General features: G+C 44.2%; 10 protein-coding genes across 10 annotated transcripts; 6 read left to right on the top strand and 4 right to left on the bottom strand.

Moving 5' to 3' along the window:
* Nucleotides 1-7,055: 7,055 nt before the first annotated feature.
* On the top strand, nt 7,056-9,337 carry DSM5745_08483 (uncharacterized protein; the record flags this gene model as incomplete). Its single annotated transcript, XM_026750499.1, has 5 exons — nt 7,056-7,433; nt 7,501-7,751; nt 7,823-7,971; nt 8,019-8,353; nt 8,432-9,337. 5 exons carry the CDS (start codon nt 7,056-7,058, stop codon nt 9,335-9,337), a joined length of 2,019 nt encoding a protein of 672 aa, XP_026600512.1.
* Nucleotides 9,338-10,053: 716 nt separating this feature from the next.
* On the top strand, nt 10,054-11,013 carry DSM5745_08482 (aminoglycoside phosphotransferase family protein; the record flags this gene model as incomplete). Its single annotated transcript, XM_026750498.1, has 2 exons — nt 10,054-10,528; nt 10,586-11,013. 2 exons carry the CDS (start codon nt 10,054-10,056, stop codon nt 11,011-11,013), a joined length of 903 nt encoding a protein of 300 aa, XP_026600511.1.
* A 766-nt stretch (nt 11,014-11,779) lies between these two features.
* DSM5745_08481 (uncharacterized protein) lies at nt 11,780-12,734 on the bottom strand (the record flags this gene model as incomplete). Its single annotated transcript, XM_026750497.1, has 4 exons — nt 11,780-11,965; nt 12,018-12,174; nt 12,259-12,366; nt 12,424-12,734. 4 exons carry the CDS (start codon nt 12,732-12,734, stop codon nt 11,780-11,782), a joined length of 762 nt encoding a protein of 253 aa, XP_026600510.1.
* A 1,214-nt stretch (nt 12,735-13,948) lies between these two features.
* Nucleotides 13,949-15,226, top strand: DSM5745_08480 (uncharacterized protein; the record flags this gene model as incomplete). Its single annotated transcript, XM_026750496.1, has 1 exon — nt 13,949-15,226. The coding sequence occupies one exon, from the start codon at nt 13,949-13,951 to the stop codon at nt 15,224-15,226; it is 1,278 nt and encodes a 425-aa protein (XP_026600509.1).
* Nucleotides 15,227-15,985: 759 nt separating this feature from the next.
* DSM5745_08479 (glutathione S-transferase family protein) lies at nt 15,986-16,642 on the top strand (the record flags this gene model as incomplete). The annotated part of the gene is made up of 1 exon (XM_026750495.1): nt 15,986-16,642. The coding sequence occupies one exon, from the start codon at nt 15,986-15,988 to the stop codon at nt 16,640-16,642; it is 657 nt and encodes a 218-aa protein (XP_026600508.1).
* Nucleotides 16,643-17,391: 749 nt separating this feature from the next.
* On the top strand, nt 17,392-17,937 carry DSM5745_08478 (uncharacterized protein; the record flags this gene model as incomplete). Its single annotated transcript, XM_026750494.1, has 1 exon — nt 17,392-17,937. The coding sequence occupies one exon, from the start codon at nt 17,392-17,394 to the stop codon at nt 17,935-17,937; it is 546 nt and encodes a 181-aa protein (XP_026600507.1).
* A 680-nt stretch (nt 17,938-18,617) lies between these two features.
* On the bottom strand, nt 18,618-19,091 carry DSM5745_08477 (uncharacterized protein; the record flags this gene model as incomplete). The annotated part of the gene is made up of 3 exons (XM_026750493.1): nt 18,618-18,769; nt 18,834-18,962; nt 19,016-19,091. The coding sequence occupies 3 exons, from the start codon at nt 19,089-19,091 to the stop codon at nt 18,618-18,620; spliced, it is 357 nt and encodes a 118-aa protein (XP_026600506.1).
* Nucleotides 19,092-19,388: 297 nt separating this feature from the next.
* Nucleotides 19,389-21,394, bottom strand: DSM5745_08476 (Zn(II)2Cys6 transcription factor; the record flags this gene model as incomplete). The annotated part of the gene is made up of 3 exons (XM_026750492.1): nt 19,389-20,399; nt 20,454-21,218; nt 21,305-21,394. 3 exons carry the CDS (start codon nt 21,392-21,394, stop codon nt 19,389-19,391), a joined length of 1,866 nt encoding a protein of 621 aa, XP_026600505.1.
* A 270-nt stretch (nt 21,395-21,664) lies between these two features.
* Nucleotides 21,665-23,531, bottom strand: DSM5745_08475 (putative GABA permease; the record flags this gene model as incomplete). The annotated part of the gene is made up of 7 exons (XM_026750491.1): nt 21,665-22,128; nt 22,195-22,887; nt 22,951-23,042; nt 23,090-23,144; nt 23,195-23,253; nt 23,306-23,376; nt 23,442-23,531. 7 exons carry the CDS (start codon nt 23,529-23,531, stop codon nt 21,665-21,667), a joined length of 1,524 nt encoding a protein of 507 aa, XP_026600504.1.
* An 889-nt stretch (nt 23,532-24,420) lies between these two features.
* DSM5745_08474 (flavin monoamine oxidase family protein) lies at nt 24,421-25,939 on the top strand (the record flags this gene model as incomplete). Its single annotated transcript, XM_026750490.1, has 2 exons — nt 24,421-25,328; nt 25,375-25,939. 2 exons carry the CDS (start codon nt 24,421-24,423, stop codon nt 25,937-25,939), a joined length of 1,473 nt encoding a protein of 490 aa, XP_026600503.1.
* Nucleotides 25,940-26,371: the final 432 nt, after the last annotated feature.

Genomic DNA, 26,371 nt, shown 5'->3' with positions numbered 1-26,371 from the left:
ACAGTCAAACCCCTCTTGATGTAATCGCATCTATTCAAATTCATAGTCAACCACTTCCCCACCACACAAGACTAGGAGATCGTATATCTTGCCGCTACAAACAAAGTCGCATGACTACGAGCCTGGGCTTCCTTAAGGCACAAAGAAGGTCCTTGTGCTTGCGCTTACTTGGCGTAACTATGAAAAAATCAGGAGCGTCCCCCTGCGATCATGATAGCCCATAGTCTAGTCCCATAAGTAGTTAATGACTAGCCAATAGCGTTGCTTATAGTAAACCTCTGGATTATCTATGTGTAGCAAGCGGTAAGTTATAAAAAAATCTTAATTATCACGTGCTGCGCTAGTTTTAATTAAAATAAGCATGTTTTAAGCACTAGCCCTTTAAGTATTTAATATATTTTTTAATTAAGTAATACATGGCTATACTATAAAGCTATATATATATTTTAAATAGGAAATATTACTAAAAATAAAAATAATAAAACTTTTATACTTTTAATTTATTAATTAAAGGGCTTTTTTAAGGCTTGTTATATTTTAAAAAATAGTAAACTTAGTTATTTTTAATAGTTTAGTTATTTTATTTATAAGGTTTTTTTTTTAATATATAATAAAACTTTATAAGGTATTACCTATAAATATTTTATATAAAAAAATATTTATTAGCTAACTAGTATATAATAATTAAAATTTTTTAACTAGTAATATTAATAATAGCACTAGTATTATTAAAATATATTATAATTAACTTATTATTTTATACTTTAAGTACCTTAGTAAGCTTTTTTATAAATAAGGCTATTTTAATAGCCTTATTAAATATTAAAAATTTTATTATAATAAATAAAGGTGCTATAACTACTTATTTTTTTAAATTTTATATAATAAAAAACTTATAAAGGTATATAATAAAGCCCTTAATAAACTTTTTATTAAAATAATTTTAATAAAATATATTAAAATAAATAATTATTTTTTTATATAGGTCTTAGTAAGTACTAAATTATTTTAATTAATTATAATATAATAAACCACGTGCTTAGCAGTTACTATATTATTAATAATTAANAAATAATTTTAATAAAATATATTAAAATAAATAATTATTTCTTTTATATAAGTTTTAAAAAGTACTAAATTACTTTAATTAATTATAATATAATAAACCACGTGCTTGGCGGCTGCCATGTTATTAATAATTAAAATTTTTTATTAATATTATAAAAATTAAATTAAATATATAAGGTTAACACGGGTTTTTTTAAGCTAGCTAAGAAATTTAATTAATTAGGTAAAGGTATAAGTACTAAAGGTATTAAAAATTAAAAATATATTAAAATTTATAGTATTTAATTAATTAACTTTTTATATAATTTTAATATACCCTTTTATTATTAGTATTTTTACTAGCCTAGCCTTAGTAAGGCTAAAACACTAAGTTATTTATTTTATATATATAATTTAAAAAAAGTAAATTATCTTGTTTTTATAATCGCGGGATATTATTAATTTAAAAAATTTAATTAATTTATTATTAACTTTAAGTTTATAAATTTTTTATAAAAGGCTAATAATAATATTTATATTAGCCTTTATTTTACTAGTAATAATACTATTATTTATATAAGTAATAATTAGCGCGTAGGGTAACTTTTAAATATATATATAAAGTTTTTTAATAAGTAGCTTAAAACCCTTGGCGTGTAGTAATTAGTTAAATTTTTAATTTTATAAATATATAAAGTTATAAAGGCTAAATAAAACTTTTTATATTTTATATATAAAGTTATTACTAATTTTATAACCACGTGACTATTATATATAAACCTTTTAATTAGTTATTTTTATATTAAAATAAGTATTAATAATATTAAATTAACACTAGCTAAGCCTTTAAACAGCTATAGCTATTAATATATATTTAATTATTATATTAGCTATAATTAAATAAAAGCTTTTATTATAATTTAATTTAGTAACTTAGTAATTATTATATATAATAATTTAAGCCTTAAATAATAATATAAAGCTATTTTTATTACTTTTAAGTATAAATACTTACTTATTAAAAATAATTTTAGCCTTTTTTAGCTATTTAACAAGCTTTTATATATTTATAATAACTACCATGCTAATATAAATTAATATAACTTTTTTTTATTAATTAAAAAATTTAAATTACCATACTTTTTTATAAAATTTTAATACTTTAATATTATTAATATATAATTTAGTTTTAGCTAATATTTAGAATTTCCTAGTAAGTAAATATTAAACTATTTTTTAAGTATTTTAATAACTTTAGTATTAGCATGTTTAGTTACTTTAGTTAATAGGCTATAGTTAATATAAGGTTTAAGGTATTTAATTAATAAAATAACTATTATATTAAAAATATTAATATTTATATTTATTTTATGTGGGATGGCCTTTATTATTAAAATTTTTAATTAATTAGAAAATTAGCCTAATATCTTATAGTTTAACGCCCTTAAATTTTAATTAATTAGTATATTTAGTATTATATTAATATTTATATTAAATATACGTGGTTTAAAGCAGTTTATCTTAAAAATTTATTTATATATATTTTAAATATTATTTAGCGCTAATTTTAATAAATTAAGGTTATTTTAAAGCTTTTAAAGGCGCGAAGTAAGTAAGGCTTAAGTTATTAATAAAAGTAATATAATTTATATTTAAAATTAATTAATAAGATTTATTAATAATAATGTATAAGCTAGTGTTATTATAGTATTAATATTTTTTATTAAAAATTAAGGTGGTATTACTAAATTAAGGTTATTATAATAATTTAATAAGGTTAGGCTTAGCATGCTAGTGCTATTATTATTATTATTAATTAATTATTTTAATAGGATTTTTATATTTTTAGTATGTAAGTATTATATTAATGCTAGAATAAAGTTAACCTAGTATTTTAATATTAATAAGGTAAGTAACTTTAATTTAATATTATTACATGGTACTAAAGTTAGTTAATATTATAAAGTTAGGAATATAATTTAAATTTAGCTAGTAATTAATATTTTAGGCGCCTAAATTATTAAAATTAGCTTAAAAATAAGTATATTATTAAGTTTAGTGTTATATATAATAGTCCCTAGTATTAATTTATTAGGTTAAAATAAAGCACTTTTTATAAATATAATACTAAGTAAGTAATTATTTTTATAAAACTTTAATTTATTAAATAAAATATACTTTAAATAGTAAACCTGCTTCCCTAGGACCTATACTTAAAAGATTTTATTATTATTTTTTTTATATTTAACTAAATAATTAATTAAAGCTTTTATAGTAAGCTTATAAAATTATTTATAGTTTTTAATTAATATATAAATATATAATTTATAGCTATAAGCGTGGAAGTTATTAAAATAAGATATTAAGTTATTAATTTAGTAATATTTATACTAAAGCTATAGGGGTAACTTATTATAAGAATTTTTAATAATAAATAGTTAATTTAAGGTTTTAATAGCGGTCTTAATTATTTTAGGCCATATTTTTTTTAGTAAATTAATATTAATTCTTATGGCACGGGCTATTATATTAATATATTAAGTATAATATTTTAAAATCTTATTAAACTTTAAAGTTTTTAGTAAAAAAAATTAAAATATTAAACTTTTTAGCTTAGCCCAGGCCTTATACTTAAAAAACTTTTTACTATTATTTATTTTAATAATATAAATATATTATCCCGTGAGGCGCTTATAGCATTTTTAATATAATATTAGTTATTAAAATACTTTTTTTTTAACATAGTATACCGCGGCTAATCAGGTAGCGTTATTAATAATTATAAAATAATAATTAAAACTATTAATTTTAGTTAGTTAAATAAGTTATATATTTATATATTATAATTTTTTTAAATTTACTTCCCGCGGGACGGGCTAAAATAATATTTTATAAAATTTAGCCTTAAAATAAGTAAAATAGTTTAATTAATTAATAATATTTATATTAAGGCCTTCCGCCTAGGTTATAATATAAAGTTTAAAAATATTTATATAGCTAAGGCGCTTGTAAAGTAAATTTATATTAATTATAGCTAATTAAAAATATTATTTAAATATAAACTTTAAAAGAAAATACCATGGCATGTGTAAGCTTACCTTATAATAATTTTATTTAGGCTAATAAAAGTATTATTTTTTTATAATACTATATGTTAAGTGTTTTTTTTAACTTTTTAATAAATAATAAGTAAATTAAAGCCTTAAGTATATAATATTTATAAACCCTATTTTTTTATATACTTTATTTATATTTTTTATAATAATAATTAGTGTTTTATAACCTTTAACATGTTTAATTATTTTATTAAATATTTTATATAAGTATTTTAAGTGGTTCGGGCTGTATTTTATATAATTTTTAAAGTTAAAATACTTAAAAAAATAAACTTAGCTAATTTTATATTTATAAGTTACTTTATTAATTTAGTAATTATAATAAAAGTAAGTATAACTAAGAGTTTAAGGCTAATTTTAAGCTTTAATTTATTATATTTAAAGTTATAATTATTAAATTTATTATTATTATATAAAGCTATAGCTTATAACTTTATACTAGTTTTATTTAAATATAGCGCTTATATTTTAAAAAGCTTAATTTAGCTATTAAATTAAAGTTAAGGGTTTAAATAATAATAATTTTTTTAAAAGTAGCCGCCATGTTTATAGTATTTATAAAAATAAATTTTATTATTTTTTTACTTTATTTAATTAACTTATTTATTTTTATTTATATTATTTAAAGGGCTAGTAAGCGCTTTAGTATAAGGTTTTTTATAATAAATTTATTTTTTTTATTTTTTTAAGGGCGGGGCCGTGGTAATAAGCAAAATAATTATTTTAGTTTTAGTTATAGTATTTTTATATAATTATTTTAGGTTATTTTTACTATAGTTTTTTAAGATTTTATTAATTAAAAATAATTATTAAAGTATAACCTATATTTTAAGATTACTATAAATTTTTTAAAAAACTAATAGTATAGTAATACTAGGTTTAATAATAATATATAGGTTTTTAATAATATTTTATATAATTATAAATATTATAATAAACTTAAAAATAATAAAGAACTAGTTTTTATATATATTAATAATATTAAGCACTATTTTAGTAATTTAAGGTATATTTTATTTAATAATAATTTAGTAAATTATATTATATATTTTATTAATATACTTTATTAAATATAAAAATTTTATAACTTTAATATAAATTTTATAGCTAACTTAGCTTAAAAGCTAATTAATAATAAGTATTAAATAATTTTTTTATTATTTTTAATATAGCCTATTTTTAAAAGCCCTAGTAAGTAAAAAATTAATTAATTAAAAAAGGTATAAGGCTTATAAATATTTTTTTATTTAATTAAATTACTTATTATAATTAATTTAGCCTGTAAGTTTAATTTTAAGTAAATATATAATAATAAAAATTATAGCCTTAAGCAGGTAGTACTTATAATATATTTATTTAAATAAAAAATTAAAGGGATTTATTAATTAAGTTACTTGCTAAAATATTTTTATAATAAAATTAAGTATTTTTATAATAAAAATAACTTATTAAGGCTTAGTTATATTAAATATTAAGTTTTAATTAATTAAAAAATTATAGTTTTATTAATTTATAAATAATAAGTATTAAAAATTATATTTTAAAAAAATAAAAAAAAATATATAATAGTACTTATTACAAGCTTTAAAGTTTATAAAAATACTTAAAAAAGTTTTAAAAAATATTTTAAAGTAATTAAAAAAGTTTAAGGGCTTATAACCTAATAACTAGCTAATAATATTACTTATAGTAAACCTTTAAATTATTTATATATAGCAAGTAATAAGTTATAAAAAAACCTTAACCATCACATGCTGCGCTAGTCCTAATTAGGATAGGCGCGTCCCGGGCGCCGGCCCTCCGGGCGTCCAACAGTAGTTTATGCATTGAATAGCTCCGGTCACCGTATACCTATTGCCAACGAGTGTGAAGGTGTTGGCGATCAGGGCGGAATCTCGCCAAGATCCTTGCGCTTGCGCTTACATGGTGTAAATATAAAAAAGTGAGAGAGTCACCCCTGCAATCGTGATCCTGTCAGCTTATTTCCCCGACACCCGACTATTCACCGCGTGTGCTACTGTCTCCTATTACGCACAGCCATCTCGGCAAGGGGCTGAGGATTATGAGGGATTTCATGCATTAGGCGAGAAAGTCATACCACTTTTCGTCCATGCTGATAGCGTATCTCAGTCCTGGCATCGGAATTTGATAGCGCGGATGTGCAAGCCTAAATGGAGTCTACAGACCAGTAATGCGAACGGACTTCAATCTGTGCAACTACTGAGCCGCGAAGAATCTCCCCGCAGGCTGGCAGTTAGATCTCTACCATATATAAAGTACCTAATATTTTTGTTGCCTCCGAGGGCTATGCTTACCCCAGATCAGCCGGCCGAGCACTATCCATGTTGAACGCGTGGTTAACGGCGTATATATGACTGGGACATACGCATTCATCTACTCTGGTCTCCAAGGAGTCCACGAGAGACAATACCTTCTGATTCTCCGCGCGGACCGAGACCTGGGGCTCTTGGCCAACGGCTTTGATATTCCTCAGAGCTACGCGTAAGCCCACTCCGGTCCCAAAGGAGTGCACCAGAGACAATGGCTTTCGATTCTCCGCTCGCGACCGCCAAGACCCAAGCCCCCGATACCTTGGGTTATCTCTCCTGAATGATTACCAGGGTCTGTTTAGGATGTTGGTCCTAACGCTGCAGCCTGGCTACCAGGGGTACGTTACCCCTTGAGCATATCTCGGGATCATCGTATTTATAGTGTCTAAAGTCCCGACTGCCCCGCCCACATGTCTTCTGTTTCGCACTTCATTCCACCGGAAGGCTGTTAGGGCTAGATCCCCATCGTCTCTCTGCCTCCAGCTCACAGAGTCCGGTCACTTTGCTGAACCCACGCCAATTGTTTCTCAACCGACGAACCTCGATTCAAGCCTGCAACACAATGAACCCAGAACCAGAATACCCAGCACGCGCCCAACTGCGCCAGCTCGTGGCCCTGCATCCGCTCCCGTCGCTCACCCCCGAGCTCATCGCCAAAACATCCATCAAAGAGGATGATGCCACGAGCAAAGCCAGAGCTACCATATCCCTCCTCAACACAGCCCTGGAGACCAGCAACCCCCAGCTCCTTGCGAGCTGCTTCTTCCCGGGGCAGGCATTCTGGAAGGACCAGCTGGCGCTCACGTACCATCTGCGCACGTTTACGGACCGAGATGTGATTGTGGCGGCATTGCTGGAGACCAGCGCCTTGAGAAGAATTTCTGACGGGAGAATGGAGATGCAGGGTGCTGCTAAATTCGTTGCGGTTTCGCCCACTCTGGTGGGTTCCTTCTCTCTATATCAGACCATTTGGAGTCCACGATTCTGACTACGGGGATGCTCAACAGCAATTCATAGACTGCGCCATTGTATTCCAGACAAACTCTCCCGCTGCTTCGTGCAGGGGCCGCTTGCTCTTCCTGCCTGTCTTGGCCGGGACAACCGTCGAGTGGAAGATTTGGGTGCTGAATACTCGTCTTGGAAATCTTGATATCCAGCCCGAGGACGAGGCGTTGCTCAGCGAGCCGAGAAGACACCTGGACTTGGGCAGTCTAGACAAGTTCGAGACAGACGTCTTCATCATCGGTGGTGGGAATGCGTGAGTTGCCTTTCCTCTCACCCAATTGTTATCTATTATACCTATTGTCATCACCACTGACCCTCACATAGAGCCGCCGCCCTCTCAGCCAGACTAAAAGCCCTAGGCGTCGAGAGCGTCATGGCCGAGCGCAACGCGCACGCCGGCGACAACTGGGCACGGCGCTACGACTGTCTTCACTTCCATCTCCCCACGGCGCTATGCGATATGCCGTATATGCGTGAGTCAGCCCATTCAACGAAGAGACCAGCATGCTAAACATGTCAGCATATGACCCCGACCTACGCGGCGCACACTACCTCTCCCGCGATGAACTGGTCGCCCATCTCCGCCGGTATATCACCACCCTCGGGCTGAACTATCTCACCTCCGTCCAGATTCTATCAACGCACTACTCCCCGTTAACTTCGCGGTGGACAGTCCGCTTCCGGACTCAGATGGGTGAATGCACGGCCACAGCAAAGCATCTTGTTCTCGCGACGGGGATCGGCTCGCAGAGGCCGAATGTGCCTGTGCTCGCGGACAGGGATGTTTATACGGGAATTGCAATGCATTCGGTCGAGTATACGAGTGCGCGGGCGTTGGTCGAGCGCGGAGTAAAGGTACATCCACCCCCACCTGGCTCCTCTCCTGCCTTCCCTATGCATGATATACCATACTCACCCGTTCGCTGCCTACAGTCAGTCCTAATCCTCGGCTCCGCAAACACAGCCATCGACATCCTATCCGACTGCAACGCCCACTCCCTAAAACCAACCCTCCACGTCCGCTCCCCCACCTACATCCTCCCCGCATCCTACCTCGCCCACCCCGCCGGTCTAGGCTTCTATAACGTCGACGTCGCGGCAGCAGACACCCGCTTCCTCACCCTGCCCACCATCATCGATGCGCAGTTCACGCAGGCCCGGCTGCGGCACCTTGCGTCGCAGGGCGCTGAGCGCACGCGGTACAATGCCCTTGCTGCGACTGGGTTTCCGGTGTTGGATAGTAAAAGCGAGGGGGTTTTGTTGGGGCACCATTTCATCGAGCGCGCGGGGGGCCATTATATTGATACCGGGGGTGCGGATGTTATTGTGAACGGCGGGGTAAGGATGCGGGTTGGCGCTGAGGCTGTGGCGTTCACGGAGACCGGAGTGAGGTTCTCGGATGGAAGCGTGGAGGAGGCTGATGCTGTGGTGTTTTGCACGGGGTTTGCGGATACGGATGTTCGGGATGGGGCGGAGGCGATTCTGGGTGGCAGGAAAGACAAGGAGGATTCAACCCAAACCAGGGGCCAAACTCATGTGGACGGCGTGGAGGATGCGTGCCATGCAGATGGCGACCAGCTTGATGCATCGGACATTGCGGCCCGGCTTGACGCAACATGGGGTGTTGACAGCGAGGGCGAGATCCGCGGGATGTGGAAGCGGCATGTGGCGATGGACAACTTCTGGGTCATGGGCGGCCACACGCAGCAGCATCGCTGGTTCTCGCGCATCCTGGCGCTGCAGATCAGGGCCGCGATTGGGGGGGTCCTCCCGCCGGCGTATAGGGGTACGCCGGGGCTGAAGGCGATCATGGGGGCGAATAATGAATACCTGAACTGATCTGTTGGTAGTTATAGGCGTATATGTGGGCAATTATGACTCGGTGTTTACATGGCAACGTAGCTATTGACTCTTATGCCAATGGACCAATCCTTTCATGGGGAGGTGGTACAGCTGCTGCAGTTCGGGTAAGCTTAGAAGATCCCCCTCGGTGTGAAAGGCAGTACAGCCGTATTCCAGGCGCACAGGTAGCGCATGCGCCTCTATTTATACCGAGTTGAGGGCCTTTCCAAGACTGCCGAGTCACCTGCAGTTTCACCAGACCCTACACCTCTCCCACGACAATAGCCATGACCAAGACCAAGACCAAGCCAAAACACGGATTAAAGCCACGCCACGCGTACATCGCACTGTTTAACACTTTCGCCCACGCATCGGTATCCCGGACAGCGGGGGCCCAGAATCTCAGTGCATGATCTTGGCTACAGATGCCCAGCTTTGCCGAGCAATTGGACCCGGCTCGACGACTCGGCGACGCTGGGGAGCTGACATCCATGGATGGTGGTTCAATCTGTGGAAAGCTCTGCAGATCAAGTCTGGGGAGTAGATGTTTCGCGTGAAGTTTCCTTAAGTATGCTCGTTATCGTTCCTGACGATCAAGCAGGGAATCAAGGGGTGTCCTGAAAGTCACATGACACCAGGCCAGCACGAAGCGCTGCGCCCGGGCCTGCAATCCCACACCTCCTCACACTCAACACAGGGAAACAGAGTGCAGGATGAAACCATCACAGCCCCGTCTTGTTCTGGCGCCGCCGCTCCCTAATGGAGCGGAAAAAGATAAGAACTTCCTGGAGTCAAGCTTTTTCCAGATCCCGAATCAGCATCTCCCCACTCCAGAACAAGTAAGGGCCTTATCCACCGATCTTTCGACCAGCCCCCAACCAAAGCCCGTCATCTTCACAGATCCTGATATCTTCGTCAAGTTTGGCCGTTATGTCTCTGTTGGGGAAGCCCAGTGCCTCTGGATGGTAAGACAAGCCCTTGGCGACAAAGTGCCTGTCCCCGAGGTTTTCGGATGGCGGGTCGATGACGAGGGCTATGTGTTTATCTACATGGAGCTGATTCAAGGCGAAACACTGCTGGATCGATGGGAGCATTTGACAAGCTTGGATAAGGAGGGATTACGAGATCATTTGTCTCAAATTCTCGCCGATTTGCGTCAGCTCAAGCAGAACTGCGACCAGTATATTGGTAAGTCAAACGGCTTCGCAACGAGTCGCTGGTTGGTCATCTACTAACGCTGGGTAGGATCACTAAACCGGGATAAACTTCCTGACTACGTCTTTCAGTCCCTACGACAAGCCGGTCCGTTCCCCAGCATCAGGGAGTTCAATGACTGGTTCTCCTCCCTGCCACAGGCCCGGCTTGCTGGATCTCAAAGATACACCGACCCTTATAGGCATCTTTTGCCGGACGATGGAGATATCAAATTTACCCATGGAGATCTTCATCGGGGTAATATCATGGTATCTTCGACATCTCCGCCCCGGATCCTTGCTATTGTGGATTGGGGACAGGCAGGCTGGTACCCGGACTACTGGGAATATTGTAAAGCTCTCTATACATGTTGGTACGAGGACGAGTGGCGTCAGGACTGGATTGACAGGGTTTTGGAGCCCCGGTTTGAGGAATCGCAGGTCTTTTCCGAATATACCATGGCGATTGGTGCTGTCTGAGAAGGGCGGCGACCATGGTCCATGGGTAGGTTATTCAGCTACCTTGTCATCAAACCACAGGGAAATAAAAGAGTAACGCAGAGACTATAGTCATCTGGACCAACTCCACCGAACGAAGCCTTTAATTTCCATCGCTGGTCTTGCATTCGATGTCCCAGCGGCTCTGTTCCAGCCAGCCCAGATGACAGAACCATGGACAGCCCTAACGGCGTCCTACAGTCTGGAGCCCGATTTCATGAGTCGGCGGATCACGCTTTGACTGGACAATCTAATCGCTTCTTCCCCAATGTACCCCTTGGCAACAAGGTGCCAGATGAATTCCATAGGCCATTCTTGACACCTCTTGTCCCTGGTCTAGCAACGGCGAGAATAAGGATCGCAGAACATCCTACCGAGGGGAAGGTATAACTTACACCATTAACAGAATCTCCCCATTCACAAAGTTGAAGCGTTGACCTTCTTCTCGCAATTCTTACAGAATACCATAGTACCTTTCGGGCTGTACCTAGTTACCAGGGCATGGCGCGGCCGACCACCACGAACGGGCATACTGCAAATCTTGGCCGGTAGAAACAGGGCAAAAGCTACCATATCTGATGGAAGCAAGACTTGTGATAGAGTTCGTAATGAAGGGCATATCTACTGCGTGAGTCAAGAAACTCTAGGTTTCAAGTTGGCACTTCACAAAAATTGCACTGCAAGAAGATAGAGTCTATGCGTTGGAAAAGCAAGCCTTTCCTGCTACGGTATAGTATACCATCTGCTCCTACCAAGGTACGTCCTTCCCATCGTACTGATTCGGCCCGGGCGCGTTCTCCCATCCCGGGACATGGATATTCAGGAACCGCCCATTGAGATCACGCCCACCACTCCTAATATATCTGACGACTTCCTTTGCACCAACCTCAACAGGCAAGTCTGCGTAGCTGCCGCCGAGCTCCGTCTTCAGCCACTTCATAAACGCTTCAGCAAAACATACTCTTGCTACATGAGGCAACACTTACGCCTGGACTAATGGCAAACACCGAGAACCCTTCATCAGCGTATTGCAATGCGTACTGTATGGTTAACATGTTCATGGCCGCTTTGGACACTTTGTACGCATGTGTCGGGCTCATCTGGTACTTGGGAGCTTGTGCTATCGAGCCGACGGTGCTGGAACTGGAGGGAAAGGTATCTCAATCTCAGCATTTGCTCATGAAGAACACTTTATCTGAGGTGAATTGATTAAAGTTGGGGGCGTACATGTTGGAAATCATCTTGTGCTCGCCCTTCCGCAGCAAAGGCAAGAATGCCCGCGTGACGTAGTGGGTTAAGGTGACATTAACATGGAATGTCTCGGTGAGGTCGTCCCTAAACACCTGTACTTAGCCCAGCTACGGTGGATATGAAGATAGAGTGAGAACTCACGCCATCTCAACCTTTCCATCCGTCACTGGCTGCGTTCCGGCATTGTTGACGAGAACATCCAACCCCTTACCCTGTAGGCGATCTTCAACCAGTTTTACCGCAGCACTGAGGCTCTCGGGATCATTGGGATCCAACTGGACTGGTACAACGCGGCCGGATGTAGATACGGCAAGATCCTTCAGACTGCCAGGGTTATGCTGGCGCGTTGTAGCGAATATGATGCTGGCTTCGGACTCAGGCAATGCAGCCAGTTCCGTGGCTATGGCTAGCCCGAGGCCACGCGAGGCGCCGGTTATGAGATAGGAGGTCATCTTGACGGGCTCGACGTAGAGCACAACAACGAGGTAACAGGAACTGATTGAAACAATGGCTCTGAAAGGACTCTTGTATTTTCTTGCAATACGGGCAGCAGGAACGGAGATAGCTCGGACATACCGAGAAGGCCGATTGGGCTACGCTGGAGCCTGGGAATGTCCTGTTCAGACCGACTTACTCAGCTACAGATGCCCCTGTTGGGTTTGACTACGTACTCACTTGGTATACTCTTGGTCTCATTGCAACTCACCGGCAGGTGGCCACGGGGTTGACCATACCTGTGCTGCCCATCTACGCTACCGAAGCCCGCCAAATTGAAGGATCATGGAGGAAGAAACAGAATGTCATATCTGGCTGGTGCCTCAAATTGAACCCATTGTGCTGTTTGGTGCCCCTTACTCGAGCAACGGCGGAGCGAATTCACTTAGATTGGAAAATGTGGATATGTTGTTTCGCTACCCTAGACTCGGAGCAAGGTATGGCAGTGTGATCTGGTTGCTTAACGGTCAACGAGCGCTTGGGATTGTCTGGTTCCAAAGGCTCAATGAGTTCACGGTGGAGTGACATGGAGAGTTATTCACAAAGGAAGTACATGTGCGTCAGTTTTGGGGTTGCACGACGACAGAGAAGACCAAGAGTAGCCAGCTGAAAGCATGCTTTTGGCCCTTTCAGACTGAATTGATCACTCAGGTCTAGTGACACTTGTGACAAGGAATTAGAGTGGGCGAAACAAGACAAGAAGAAATCTTTGTTAGGGTTCGTACAAGGGAGGATAAGGACATGTCATACTCAACTGTGTCAGCCTTTGGGTGCTTCTGACATTGATCATGAATAAGGTTCTTTGTATTCTTTCAACTTTCAGATTGATGGCCTGGTGAGAGTTCACAGTAACGGGGCCTTTGTCTGCTTTGAATGCCCTTGTTTATAGAACGTTGTAGAGAAACAGGCAGGTGACATGACACACTCCAAAGCCGATTTGAATCTGAAATGAACGACATAAAGCGCCGTAGCCTTTCAATCCAATGGCAAAGAGGCATTATTCTAGAAAGTCTCAAAGACAATCAGTCAAGATAAATAGCCGACGAGTTGCCCTCCAAACACTTCCATTCCATCCTCAACCACCATCATCACCACTGTTCTAGCCCAGCTAGCCTTCCATCCACCACACACCACATTCCACTTTCAACCCAGTCTCCTGACCATATCCACCATGTCGTCCCGAGACTCCCACGTTTCCCGCTCGTCCCGGCACTCGTCCTCTTCAGGTCGATCCCGTCACGGAGACGCAGACTCGACTGTGTCCTCATCCACCATCAGGCACTCCGCCGCCCCCGGCGGATCCAGGCTCTATGAGTCCGAGGGCTCGGTGATCGGCTCGGAGGTCTCGCGCTCGTCGCGACGCTCCAGCACCGCCGGTCATTCCACTTCCGATCGAGACTCCCACGTCTCATCGTCCAGGCACTCGTCTTCCGGTCGTTCTCGACACGGCGACGCAGAGTCGACGGTGTCCTCATCCCGACACTCAGTGTCTGGCCGATCTAGTCACGGTGACGCAGGTTCGACTGTGTCCTCATCCCGTCACTCATCGTCCGGTCGTTCTCGGCACGGCGACGCAGACTCGACCGTGTCCTCGTCCAGGCACTCTAGTGTCTCCGGCTCGTCGCGACACTCTAGGTCCAGCGAGTCAACCGTCTCCTCATACCGACACTCCGCTGCCCCCGGCGGCTCCCGCCTCTACGAGTCCGAGGGCTCGGTCATCGGCTCTGACGTCTCGCGCTCCTCACGTCGCTCCAGCACCGCCGGCCACGGCCACGGCCATAGTTCCCGAGACGGCGGCCTCGCCGCTCGGCTCCGGGATATGACGATCCACGAGGAGCCGCGATCGGGAGACTCAACTGTTTCCTCGTCGCGCCACTCCACTGTCTCGGGTATGTCGCGACATTCCACGCGCTCAGGCGCCTCAGACTACTCGCGGGCCTCGGACCGCACGGTCACCAGTGCTCGCCAACGGACGTACCGGGAGGACTTCACGTTCCTCATTGGCCGCACCCGGCAGTACCGCAAGGAGAACCCGTTCCACTACTACGTGATCCTGCACGGGAACAACACTAAGACTTGCGAGCATTGGTTCGTGGACATTGAGAAGCCAACCAGGCTCAAGACCGTCAATGGGCACACGGTCGGCCTTGACCATTTCCATATGCATGAGGATTCGCCTAGGTGTACGGATCACTGCAAGGACTTGACCAAGGTCTACGTGGGGACTATCAAGGCTAGAGATCGGCCTCGCTGGGACAAAATGTGGGAGTTGTATGATCCGACGAAGTACCAATATGATCTTCTGGCTCCGTATGCGTGGTCGACTATGGTGTGTGAAGAGCTGCTTGAGGAGTACGCTGTTGTCAATGCTTTGATGGAGTTGGGTGGTGATTTCATGCATCCTACCAGTGGTCAGCCTTGCTATGTAGAGCATGTTCCTTATGTGTGAGTGCATATGCTCTGCATGCTGCTGTTTGTTCCATGTTGGAGGGTATGAGGGATCTGGTTATGTTTGTGCTTTCTGCTTTTGTCATTCAACACTTAGTCATTCTTGGTTTTGTTCTCTGCTTGCTTTGAACATTGTCATTCTCTAGCTATAAAATCCAACTACTGTCATTCTTTTCAATCATTGTATTTTCCCAGACATAGATAGCGCATTGCTTCCATCAAACCGTTTTGACGTAATTATTACTAACCCACCTAGACAAGCTGCTAGTGGATGTGAGAGTGATATGGCCGCTCTTTTTACTTTCCATCCGAAGCCCCAAAGGTAGGTAGAAACTCCACCATACCGAAGTCTCCGCATAATTTCCGTTTCTTGGAGGTTACTGCAATGGCATTGCCGCTTTCGAAGCTCAGTCCCCATACAACACAATAACATTCAAGTACTACGTACATGGTAACTAATTGCTAAGGTAACCCTCAGCTGTAGAATGACCCTAAAACTCTGGGCTTTGATCATAAATCAAGTTGGATCCACTGCCAACTGTCAGCACACTCCAACCTTGCTTACGACCTGCAGCATTAAGTCCGTCCAGCCATGCACTAGCAGCACTACCAAGCAGCGCAATTAGTAATGTAAGCGCCGGTGGGATACCACGGTATATAAAGTACCTCATTTGGGTTCCGAGTTCTCACTAACGCAGTCTTAGCCACTGAACATACTATATCCGCCCGTACGCAGAGATCTAGCTTAAGCATCTTAACAATGCCCGACATCAAGCTCTTCTTCACCCCAGGCGCCTGCTCCCTAGCACCGCACATCCTCCTCCACGAAACCAACCTAGACTTCACACCCCTCCTCATCAAGCCAAACGGTCTGGAAGTCGACTTCCCGTCAGACTACAAGGCGTTGAACCCCAAGATGCGTGTACCGGTGATCGTTGTCGATGGTGAGGTCGTCACTGAAGTCCCCGCCATCTGCACGCTCATCTCGCAACTATCGCCGAACAACAAGATCATGGGCGCGACGCCGCTCGAGACGGTTAGAATCTACGAGTGGTTGAATTATCTTTCTGGGACTGTGCATGCGGCGGGGTTTGGGCTTTTGTTCAGGCCGTGGCGGTGGACGGTTTCGGGGGATGAGGAGGTTCATGTAGGGATTAAGGAGAAGGCGAGGGAGAATATACGGGCGGCCTTTGAGTTGATTGAGGGGCGGTTGACCGAGGAGAGTACGTTTGCTCTTGGTGATGAACTCACTGCTGTTGATGCGTTTTTGTATCCGTTGTATCGATGGGCTGTGGTTTCTGCGTTCGATCTGGTGCCGTACCCTAAGCTGGGGAGTTTGATTCGAAGACTGGAAGGGAGAGAAAGTGTGAGGATTGTGCTTGAGAAAGAGGGATTGGAGAGGGTCACTGAGCTTTGATCCCCCACCTGCCGTTTATATCGGATGGATATCCCGAGGATGATTGCTAACTCAAAGACACCGGACCCTACGGCATTGTGGATGAGGTTGAATAACAAAGGAATATATACTATACTTGATTGTCAAAGTACTCCAACTGTTGGAGAGGCCTCGAGAGCCGAGAAGAACTGTGTTTTGGGGAGGAAGTTGTTGGAGGAGGTCATCCTGCGTCACTCGACGATTGATGATGGAATCCATTCTAAAGCAATTCCAAGGGGGTTTCTTTAGTGGCAAAGAGACCATGAATAGGATGGATGGGATTGTTCCCTTTGTCCTAGGAAGGATTTTGACAATGGTAGTCTTCTTTCACACTGTCCGATAGTCAATCAGCGCAGACATAATCAGGTCTTTCAGGCAGTGACAAAGTAAAACAGTTTACCCTTAACGATATATTCTATAATACGAATCGTGAAATTGTAACAAAGAAGGTCCAAAAGGCAAAGGGGCGTGCTCAATGCCTTTGTGCGTTTTAAAAAGGATCTTTTCCTTCCATACAGGGATATCCAAGTACCCATTTCATAGAAATATTGATCCTTTGACACAGTCAATAGAAATGCAACTTTCCATATTCTGGTACAGTGCAAACAGTCAACATAAATAGGCCCTAACTCCCTTCTCAACAGAACTTCAACATCCGTGATCCTTCTAACCAAGTTCTCGCGAGATAACTCGACTTACCGAACCAAAGCTCCGCACATACATACTTCACCATGTCTTTCTTCGTCCAGAAACGACGCGCATACACGCACGCTATCATGGAAAACGCCACAGAACCCAAGTGGTACACTGAGTTCCGGGCAAAGCTGAACTCGGACCCCAACACCGCCGAAGACCACACACTGTACATCGGCCAGCCGGCCAATACCCCCCGGGGCATAAACCCAACGACGCAGTACACCGTCATCCTCCACGGCAAGAACAGCAAGTCATGCCACTCGTGGTATCTGGATCACCCCACTGGAAATGCACATGATCTTCACCTCGGACCATTTGCCCTCGTGCATACGGTCCACCCCGCCCCGGCCGAGGGATCCAGCTGCCCCTGTGCGCAGCTCCAGACTGTGCGGGTTGGACAGGTGGACGCTGTAGACTACGAGAAGTTTGTGGCGATTATCGCGTCGCTGGATCCGTCGCTTGCTAGCCACGCGTTTGTTTCGGATGTGCTTCAATTCGGCCGCGCGGCTGACATTCTGTATAACCACCAAGTTATCTGTGCCTTCAAGGCGCTGTTTGGAGTTGGCCCGTCACCTAAGTAAATGGAACTGGCTGGGGTTGGCCCGCCCAAAGCTCTATCGCTGGGCATCTGTCATCCAGCTTTTCTTCCTTGTGCCAGCCGCCAGAGGTTGTGCAAACGTGCTTACGGTACTAACTCGGTCCGCATTCCTTTCCCACTATGTCGCTCGTTAGATATTGAATACATTTTCCCATTTTGCATTTATTTGCGCTACTCAACAAGTCTTGTTAGTCTTAAGATTAGATAGTTCCCTCGCTACGAGAAGAGTGTAGTACACAGTCTTGTTAGTCTTAAGATTAGATAGTTCCCCCGCCACGAGAAAGAGTGTAGTACACCAAGAATTTGGACTCCATTGCAGGCCAACTAATGTCACAGCTGTTCATGCTGCAACCGGCGCGTTGCACTTATCTGCCACCAGTACCATCATCCATTATCATTGCTTTATACCACGAACCTTGGGGGTACACGGTCAGGACAAAACGGCACAGTAGCAAGGAGCAATATTTGCTGTAGGACTCGGAACGAAGATTTATACAAAGCAGTCCAATCGCAAACGGACTACCATAGCCGAATAAGACTCTGTAACCACAAGACTGGCGTCCAAACCTGGGCTATATGCCATACCCGTCTGATATCCGATATTCATCACGGTAGGTACTGCCCGCCACAACCCACACACTCATTCCATCCAGCTTCTTATCTCTACAGCTTCGCCAACGCCTGTGTCCGGCACTTCACCGCCTCCCCATAGCTATCAGACGAGAAGGTAACCGTGCTCCCCCTAGGGAAGAAAAAAACATCGCCAGCCTTGACAGTCGCCGCGTTACCAGCTTCGTCGCGAAAATTGAACTCCCCTGGACGATATACTAGTTAATATATTCGCGAAAGATGACGACGAACGGGATGCACTTAGTCTACCTTCAACAACAACACCAAACTCATCATACTCATATGTTGGGGGTGTAGCTTCGGGCCCCTTCTCCATGCGGAACCAGGCGCCCACGATGGGGTCGCGGGTGCTTTTGTCTTCGGTGCCTAGCAGGTCGGCTGGGAGAACGGATGAGAAAGGCGATCTAAAATACAGAGGGGGTACAGCTTACTGAAGAAGACGTTGGAAACCTCTGGGAGCGCTGGGAGCTTGAAGCGCTCGGTCTTGTCTTTGATTTGAAAGGGCATTGTTTGTTGGCAGGAGTGAGATGAAATGGGTCTAGGATGTACCTAGCTCAAGACACTATTGAAGACGCGCTGCTGGGATATAAAATATAAGGGTACATAGTCAGCGGCCAATCGCGTTGCATCGATAAGCGCACTTTTTGCCCACTTGGGGTAAGGCCGGACTACCAGGGCACGGCACAGATTACGCAGTGCTGGATGTGCCCTTGGCTTGTTAGAGCCGGAATGCGGAACAGGTACGCCATTGCCCTTTGTGAACTTCGTGAATGGAAAGAAAAATCTGAAGTTGAGCCCTTGTCTTTAGCCAAGGATAGTCTCTAACCTCTCTTCCACCATGACCTCAACCCACTGGACAAACTCGTAGGTCTTTGAACTCCCCACTGCCGCCTGGACATCACTCCTCGCCCAGACCTTCTCTAGAATCTCGGATGCCCGTGAAATCGCCGGTAGACCAACATATCGCCGAACCTCCTGGAGTCTGGAGCGAACAAAGCTACGCCAATGTTCCTGCACGTCCTCCTGGCTTGAAGACAGTAGCAATTCAGCTGACAATGTCTCCCATGCTGACTGATCCTTATTGCCCTGAAATAAACCGCCCAAAGGGCGGATAGATTGCAAGGTGCTCCCGGCTATAATAAGCGGTATGGTCAGAAGGCAGTTCACGCCGGAACTCTGGGGGACGGCAGCAATAATGTTCAGGATTGACACGGCCATTGCTAAGACTTGCGCTGCTGGCGCCAGCCCATGTGTGGGGGAAGGAGTTAAGAGATCTGGGAAATTCCTATAGAGCTCTACTAAGGCGCTGAGTCGGTAGATCTGAGCAATGCGCCGTAGATGCGTTACCGTCGTCACTGGATCGGCAGGGTCATCTATCAAGTCCTCAGGGGGGACCTGATATAGAACGAGTGCTGATTCAGTCTCTCGTGCGGAGCGGAGAAGGCCTGCCTGTAGCTGTCCCGTTGCATCTTCTCGAGATGTTACCTTTGACAGCTGGCTCAGCAACAAACGTTGTCTTGCGAGCGTGCCAACCCTTGCGAGATACACAAACAATGGCGTGCTGATGCCAGTCCACGGGTTGGGGCGAATTCTGTCGGACGGCTTCTGGTGGCAAAGAAAGTCTAGGTAGCTCATCTCATCCAAGGACTGATTGACAACAAACGAGGACATAGCTTCCCAGTATGTCATTATGCCGGTCATTGTATCTCGCAGCCCATCCGATTGCCCATGACTAGCTGTCGTAATCCACTGTTTGAAGAGAGCCCGTGCTCCGTGGATGTGCGTTGTTCCAAGATACGATGGGTTGTGCCAGCTCTCGAAATTTCTCAGCTCGTGTCGTGGTTGAAATTATAATAAAAGAAAACATACCTCGGTCATGCCTAGAAGGATGCTCCCCAGCAGCGCCTCTGTGGGCCCAGATGAACCCGACCGATCTGCCCCCGTGCTATTCCTTAGTTTCGGAATGGTCGATCGTAACAATGACTGTGCTTTAGCCCGATGGTCCAAGGCGGAGGTGGCCATAGTACTCTTTAGGCCAGTTAGGTGCGCAGCAGACATTGATAGAACGCAGTGGTAGACTAGGGGCGACGAGGCCATCAGGCTGCCAATCTCTGCTCGGAAGAAGTTGCGCTCTGAATCGACGCATGAGTTTATTCGACAGACTTGGACGAAGTAATGCCGAGATATGCCTGTGTCCTCGTCCTCCAGCGCCATGGGTATGTGCAAAGGAGCTGAATGGTTCACCCATCCTGTCCAGTCAATGCTGTTCGGCGAGTCGCCTGGTAGTTGAATATCGGGAAGAGCACTCGAGAGATCCAGATTGGGATTCTGGTACACTCCATGCGTCGAAAAGACATTCGCGGATCCAGTGCCAAACAGGATACTGGGATCCAACGACGATGAAGAACCGATAGGCGTTGGAAAGCCTCGAGAGGAGGGGTCATCAATAGCAGTGCAAGGTGTAGTATATGCCAATAACTCCCTGGATGAGCTCGATCGGTTCCTTGTCCGTGGTTCATCGCCTCGAAACTCATATTTTGAAGACCATTTCAAAGGGCGCCTGTAGCCGGGGCACGCGAAGCCTCTCCTCGTACACTGGTTGCAGTTTGGGTGAGTTTCGTCGCATTTGATCCTCTGTCCAGAGTCAGCTCGTCCGGTAGGCAAGGGCGACCAAGCGCGTTACCCTCTGCTTGCAACGTGAACAGCCAGCTAAGGCATACTGTGAGATACAAGAACCCGGCTTTTGATAGAGTCGACCACTTACTGCGCGTTTTAAGGCGATTCTTGGGTATTTGTCGTTGATCGGACATTGCTGGCTGTATGGCTACAAAACATGGAGAAGCAGGCTTCCCCGCGTGAAATTACGTAGAAAGGATGTGGCCGGCGCTCGCTTTATAGGGCGATCTTATCTACATCCAGATAAGGGTTGGTTGGGGTAAACATAATAAGAACTCTGCCTAGTTTAGATATTGGATGGGGAACTATCGATGATATAAGAATGACCTATAAAAGCTCTTTTATGTGTTGGTTTGTCAAGGTCTCAATCCTGACATACCCGCCATGGAAGTGATGATAACAATCTAGATGTGAAGGTGAATATCAGGACCCCGATACTGCTTCCTCCCCTGCCACACCCAGTATATCCCACTGAATATCAACACCGCCCCGAAGATCAGACTCGAGTAGTTCATGTTCTTCGCAGTCACCGGCTGGTATGGCGGAAACACCATGAAGATACTCGTGTAGCTTAGATAAATCACCGAAACAACATTTACATGTACCCCTATAGCACCGAGTCTCCAAGGGCCGTAGGCAAGTGTGACCTGGGCGGAAGAAAGACGGCGCCAGAGCATCAAGGACACCGGTACCAGGTAGGAGATATTGAGCCCTAGGACGGCAAGCGACGTGATCGCGTTGAGTGCCGTGGTTGAGCCAATATTCACCACGCCTAGCAGAGCTAAGACGGCGCTTGTTGCGAGTATGGCTGCGGTCGGCATTTGGGTCCTGTCATTCAATTTCGAGAGTTGTTTGTGCAAAGGCAATGCTAATATATGAGTCAATATTCCGCAAAACCAGGGTTCATGGCTAGCAATCTGCGGGTGAGGCATACCCTTATCCCTCGCGAGCGACCAAACCATCCTTGACGCGGACGCAATCAACGCAATCGTGGCCAACACCGCAGTCAATATCACAATCGCCATCATGGCACTGCTCGCTTCTCGCGAACCCGTCACGCTGCGGAAGATTTCGATGATCGGGTACCCCGTGGTAGTATTCAGCGCTGCGTCCATGTCGCCCATACAGAACAGAATGGCGATGAGGAAGGCAAAGCCCAAGACGCCATTGAGGATGACCGAACCCAACATGCAGAATGGGACTTCTTTTGCTGGATTGGACATCTCTTCGCCGAGGTGGATGGCGCCGTCGTAGCCTGTTAATACATAGCAGCTAGAGAGCATGCCGATAGACCATGCAAGTCCACTGCTCGACCAACCGGAATTATTCAGGAACGTTGTGAAGACGAATTCCGCGGAGTGCTTGACAGGCGAGCATACCCAGAGCACGGTGAAGATTGCGATGAAGGCACAGACATGAATGACGAGGGCCATTGTCTCCACCAATGAGAGGAGTCGACTACCCCAGATGTTGATCACTGTGCCCAGCGCAACAAAGGCCCAGTATATCAGTGTTCCCTGCCACCGGGCCATGCCGTATGTCTCGTCGTTGAGGACCACGACGCCCTGGAGCATCGTCGCTGCGAAGAAGGGGGCGCTTGCGGCAAAAGCGATCCATCCGAACGTGCCTATAGTTATTGCGTGGCAAGAGTGAGGAACATGTTTATGGATTTCAGATACTACCAACGTACCTATCCACCCAATCGCCCAGCTAAGCATGTTCTTGAGCCTTTTCGGAGCCAGAATCGCTGTGAAATGGTACTGGCCTCCAGCGGTCGGGTACCTGAGCCGTCAGCTTTCTGGTCGATACAGGGTAATCCGGTGACTGACATGGATGCAAGCTCACTCAGAGATGCCGCAGTTGCGAGACCTCCCACAACCGCCACTTTCAGATAGTCAGTTTCCTGTCCATCGCGTAGAGGCTTTGTGGCATACAGAGGTACCCGTAAACTAAGGAGACAGGCCCGCCACTGACAAGAGCAGAGACCATCGTACTATACCATTCGGTTATGTACTGATGAGTGGAATGAGTGCATGTGAGCCTACCTGGACAGCGCCTCCCACGTTGCCATGAGCACCACCGTCATGGAAAGGATTGTAAGCCGCGAGAAGCCTTTCTACAGTCGAATCGATGAGGTGAGTTATCTGTTCGGAAGCTGAGGCCCAGGATATTCGATAGTACCTTTACTTCCAATGTCTCCCCTTCATAGTTGCTTTTGTTGTCCATTTCAGCGGGATCCACATCGTTATACTTTTTGCTATTGGTCGCCATTATTGACACCTTTGAATTGTTGAATGTGACTGAAAGATGTACTTGGTGGCAATGAAAATCGGAAAAGTATGTTGAGAGACGCTCCAGGGAGAAATCTATCCCCAGGTAGTTGGCCAGGTGGGATTGCATCTGTTTATGCCTCTGCTCGGACCGCTCATTCTCCAAAGTCCATGGCAGCTCTTATCTTGGAAGACGGGGTAGTTTCCGCCCATATCGCACCAAGTGCGGACGAATTAGGTCCCCTATAGATACAAGGACTTCATGGCGATAAGTTTCAGGGGTGGCAAGAACTAGGGGCATTTTGTACAGTGGAAGGACAAAGCTGAATAGGGCTCTGCTACACGAGCGGAAAGGAAACTAAGACAACTTGGATATATCCCAGGACCCATAGATCATACCATCATATGAAGCCCCCAGGGCTCAATCTTCTTTTTCCCGCTTCCACTGGCGTTAGGTATCTTGTGTGGATTACAGCATCGATGGTTATCAAGGAAAGCATATCAAACTATCAGTGTGCCAAAACGACAGCTAATCGCATCAACTTGCGGAGAGCGGGGAGATAGATGGATACCCCACGGACAACGTAGATACGAGAAGGGGGGTTCGAGGTCGAGGCACGAGTCACAGTCCCACATGTCCTTCAAAGCCATCCCAAATTCGGGGAAAAGGTGCGTCGAGGAAACCAATGCGATTGGTCCAGGCAGATCTCCAAAGCTGCATTGTCCAATGAGATCAACTAGCGATGTCTATCAGATTGACAGCTCGGAATACAACCTTCGTTCCGAGGGTACGCTGGCTCAATGATGGAGATATAAGAATACGACACATAATTCCGGAGGCATATGCGTATCAATCAACGATATCAGATCCTACACAGCAAACCATCACAATGCCACGCACAAAAGAAGGCTACCTCTGGACCCCAACCTCCACAACCTCGGGCCTGACAACGAACTCCGTCCAGCAAAGCACCCCAGCCTCGAAGCTAAAACCACACTACGATGCCATCGTCATCGGCGCCGGATTTGCAGGCCTGATCGCAGCGCGGGATCTATCACAGAGACACAACTTGAACATTCTACTTCTCGAAGCGCGTGACCGCATCGGCGGGCGAACTTGGACCGCGAATGTCCTGGGTGAGGAGGTCGAGATGGGTGGGACTTGGGTGCATTGGGAGCAACCTCACCTGTATACCGAGTTGCATCGATACGGGCTTCATCGTCATCTGAAGACTTCGGCGGGGACGCTTGCGCCGGAACGGCAGGCGTTCACCCCATCTTCCGGGAAGGTTGAAGAGTTGTCGGGGTCTGATGGGGCTGCGCTGGAAAATGTTGCTCGACGGGTGTTTTCAATTGATGGGCTGGATAGTAGGGCGCTCATGCCGTATCCGCATGACCCCCTTCGGGAGCCTGCGCCCTGGAAGAGATATGACCATCTCACTGTCAAGGATCGGCTTGATTCACTGACGGATATTCCGCAGCGGGCGAAAGACCTGTTCGAATCGAATGTGAATACGTTCGGCAGTGCGCCCGGAAAAGAGACGGGCTTTGTGGAAGCACTTCGTTGGTATGCGCTCGGCGGTCATAGTATGGCGCTAATGTTCGAGAAGGCGGGAATTTATAAGTTGGGCAACGGGGGTATGACATCGTTTGCGAAGGCAATCTTCGACGAGTATTCTGGTGATAGGCTGTTCGAGACAGCTGTCAAGAAGATCAACCAACGGCGGGGCGGGGTTCAGGTCACAACGACTGCTGGGAGGACATTTACAGCAAAGACTGTGGTCTCGACTCTTCCGCTGTATGTTTTCCTCATTCATATTTGACAATAGTACTCACACCGTTAGGAACTGCCTCGGGGACATCGAATTCACCCCGCCCCTCTCGCCTCTCCGCCAAGCAGCTGTGGCAGACGGGCACATCAACAAAGGGGCAAAGATCCATTTCAAACTCTCTGAAACACTTCCGGGGTGGTTCTGGACATCCAACAATTCGAAGTCCAGTTTCGTCTTTGCTTTCTCAGATCACAATGGCACGCAGCAATCGGGTCCATCCGGGACATGGTGTATCGGGTTCGGATACAACGGGAAGCTCACTGAAAAGAAGGACTCCGAGCACATCATCAGCGAAATGAAAAAGAACATCAATCCGGATGTCAATGTGGAAGCGTATGCGACGCACGACTGGATGAATGACCCCTATGCAAAGGGTGTCTGGGCATGCTGGGGTCCGAGTAGTGCGAGCCGGTATCTGCAGGAATTGCAACAAAGCCATGGGAGGATTGTCTTTGCCAGTGCAGATTGGGCGGATGGATGGAGGGGCTTCGTTGATGGAGCCATTGAGCAGGGCCAGGCTGCTGTTGGCAAGGCGCTGGAGATACTGAAGGATGGGAAAACCTCGGCGAAGCTGTAGCCTTAGATACGGTAGGAGATATTTTGAAACCGTCACAATTTGCATTCAGCATTCAAGCTGCCCTTTCGGAGTCCTCCTCATCCTTACCCGATGAGACCCCTACAATAGCTGCGGTATAGGTACTTCCAATACTAACGACTAAAAGACAATACACAAGGATGGTTGTCACTATAGTACTTGAGCTATATTGGAGCTATCTAATGTAAGGTTGAGGACAATAACATTATCGGCACTTGCCATTGCTCTAGGTTCTACACATGGTAATGTACTACGCTATTTATGTGGAAAGGTAAGATCCATTCATGTTTGAATGTGATTTATTGCGGTAAGGAAAGAAATATTGAAATTCTGAAGACGAATTGATAATAAACGAGCGACAAAATTGTATGAGAGTGGAGGTTGAGTAACCTAATCCCTAAGCAGTATCAGGGT

This window comes from Aspergillus mulundensis (assembly GCF_003369625.1).
Source record: "Aspergillus mulundensis strain DSM 5745 chromosome Unknown scaffold_10, whole genome shotgun sequence".
Classification (NCBI taxonomy): domain Eukaryota; kingdom Fungi; phylum Ascomycota; class Eurotiomycetes; order Eurotiales; family Aspergillaceae; genus Aspergillus; species Aspergillus mulundensis.
The sequence above is the reverse complement of the archived record's forward strand: the minus strand, read 5'-3'. Positions and strand labels throughout refer to the sequence as shown.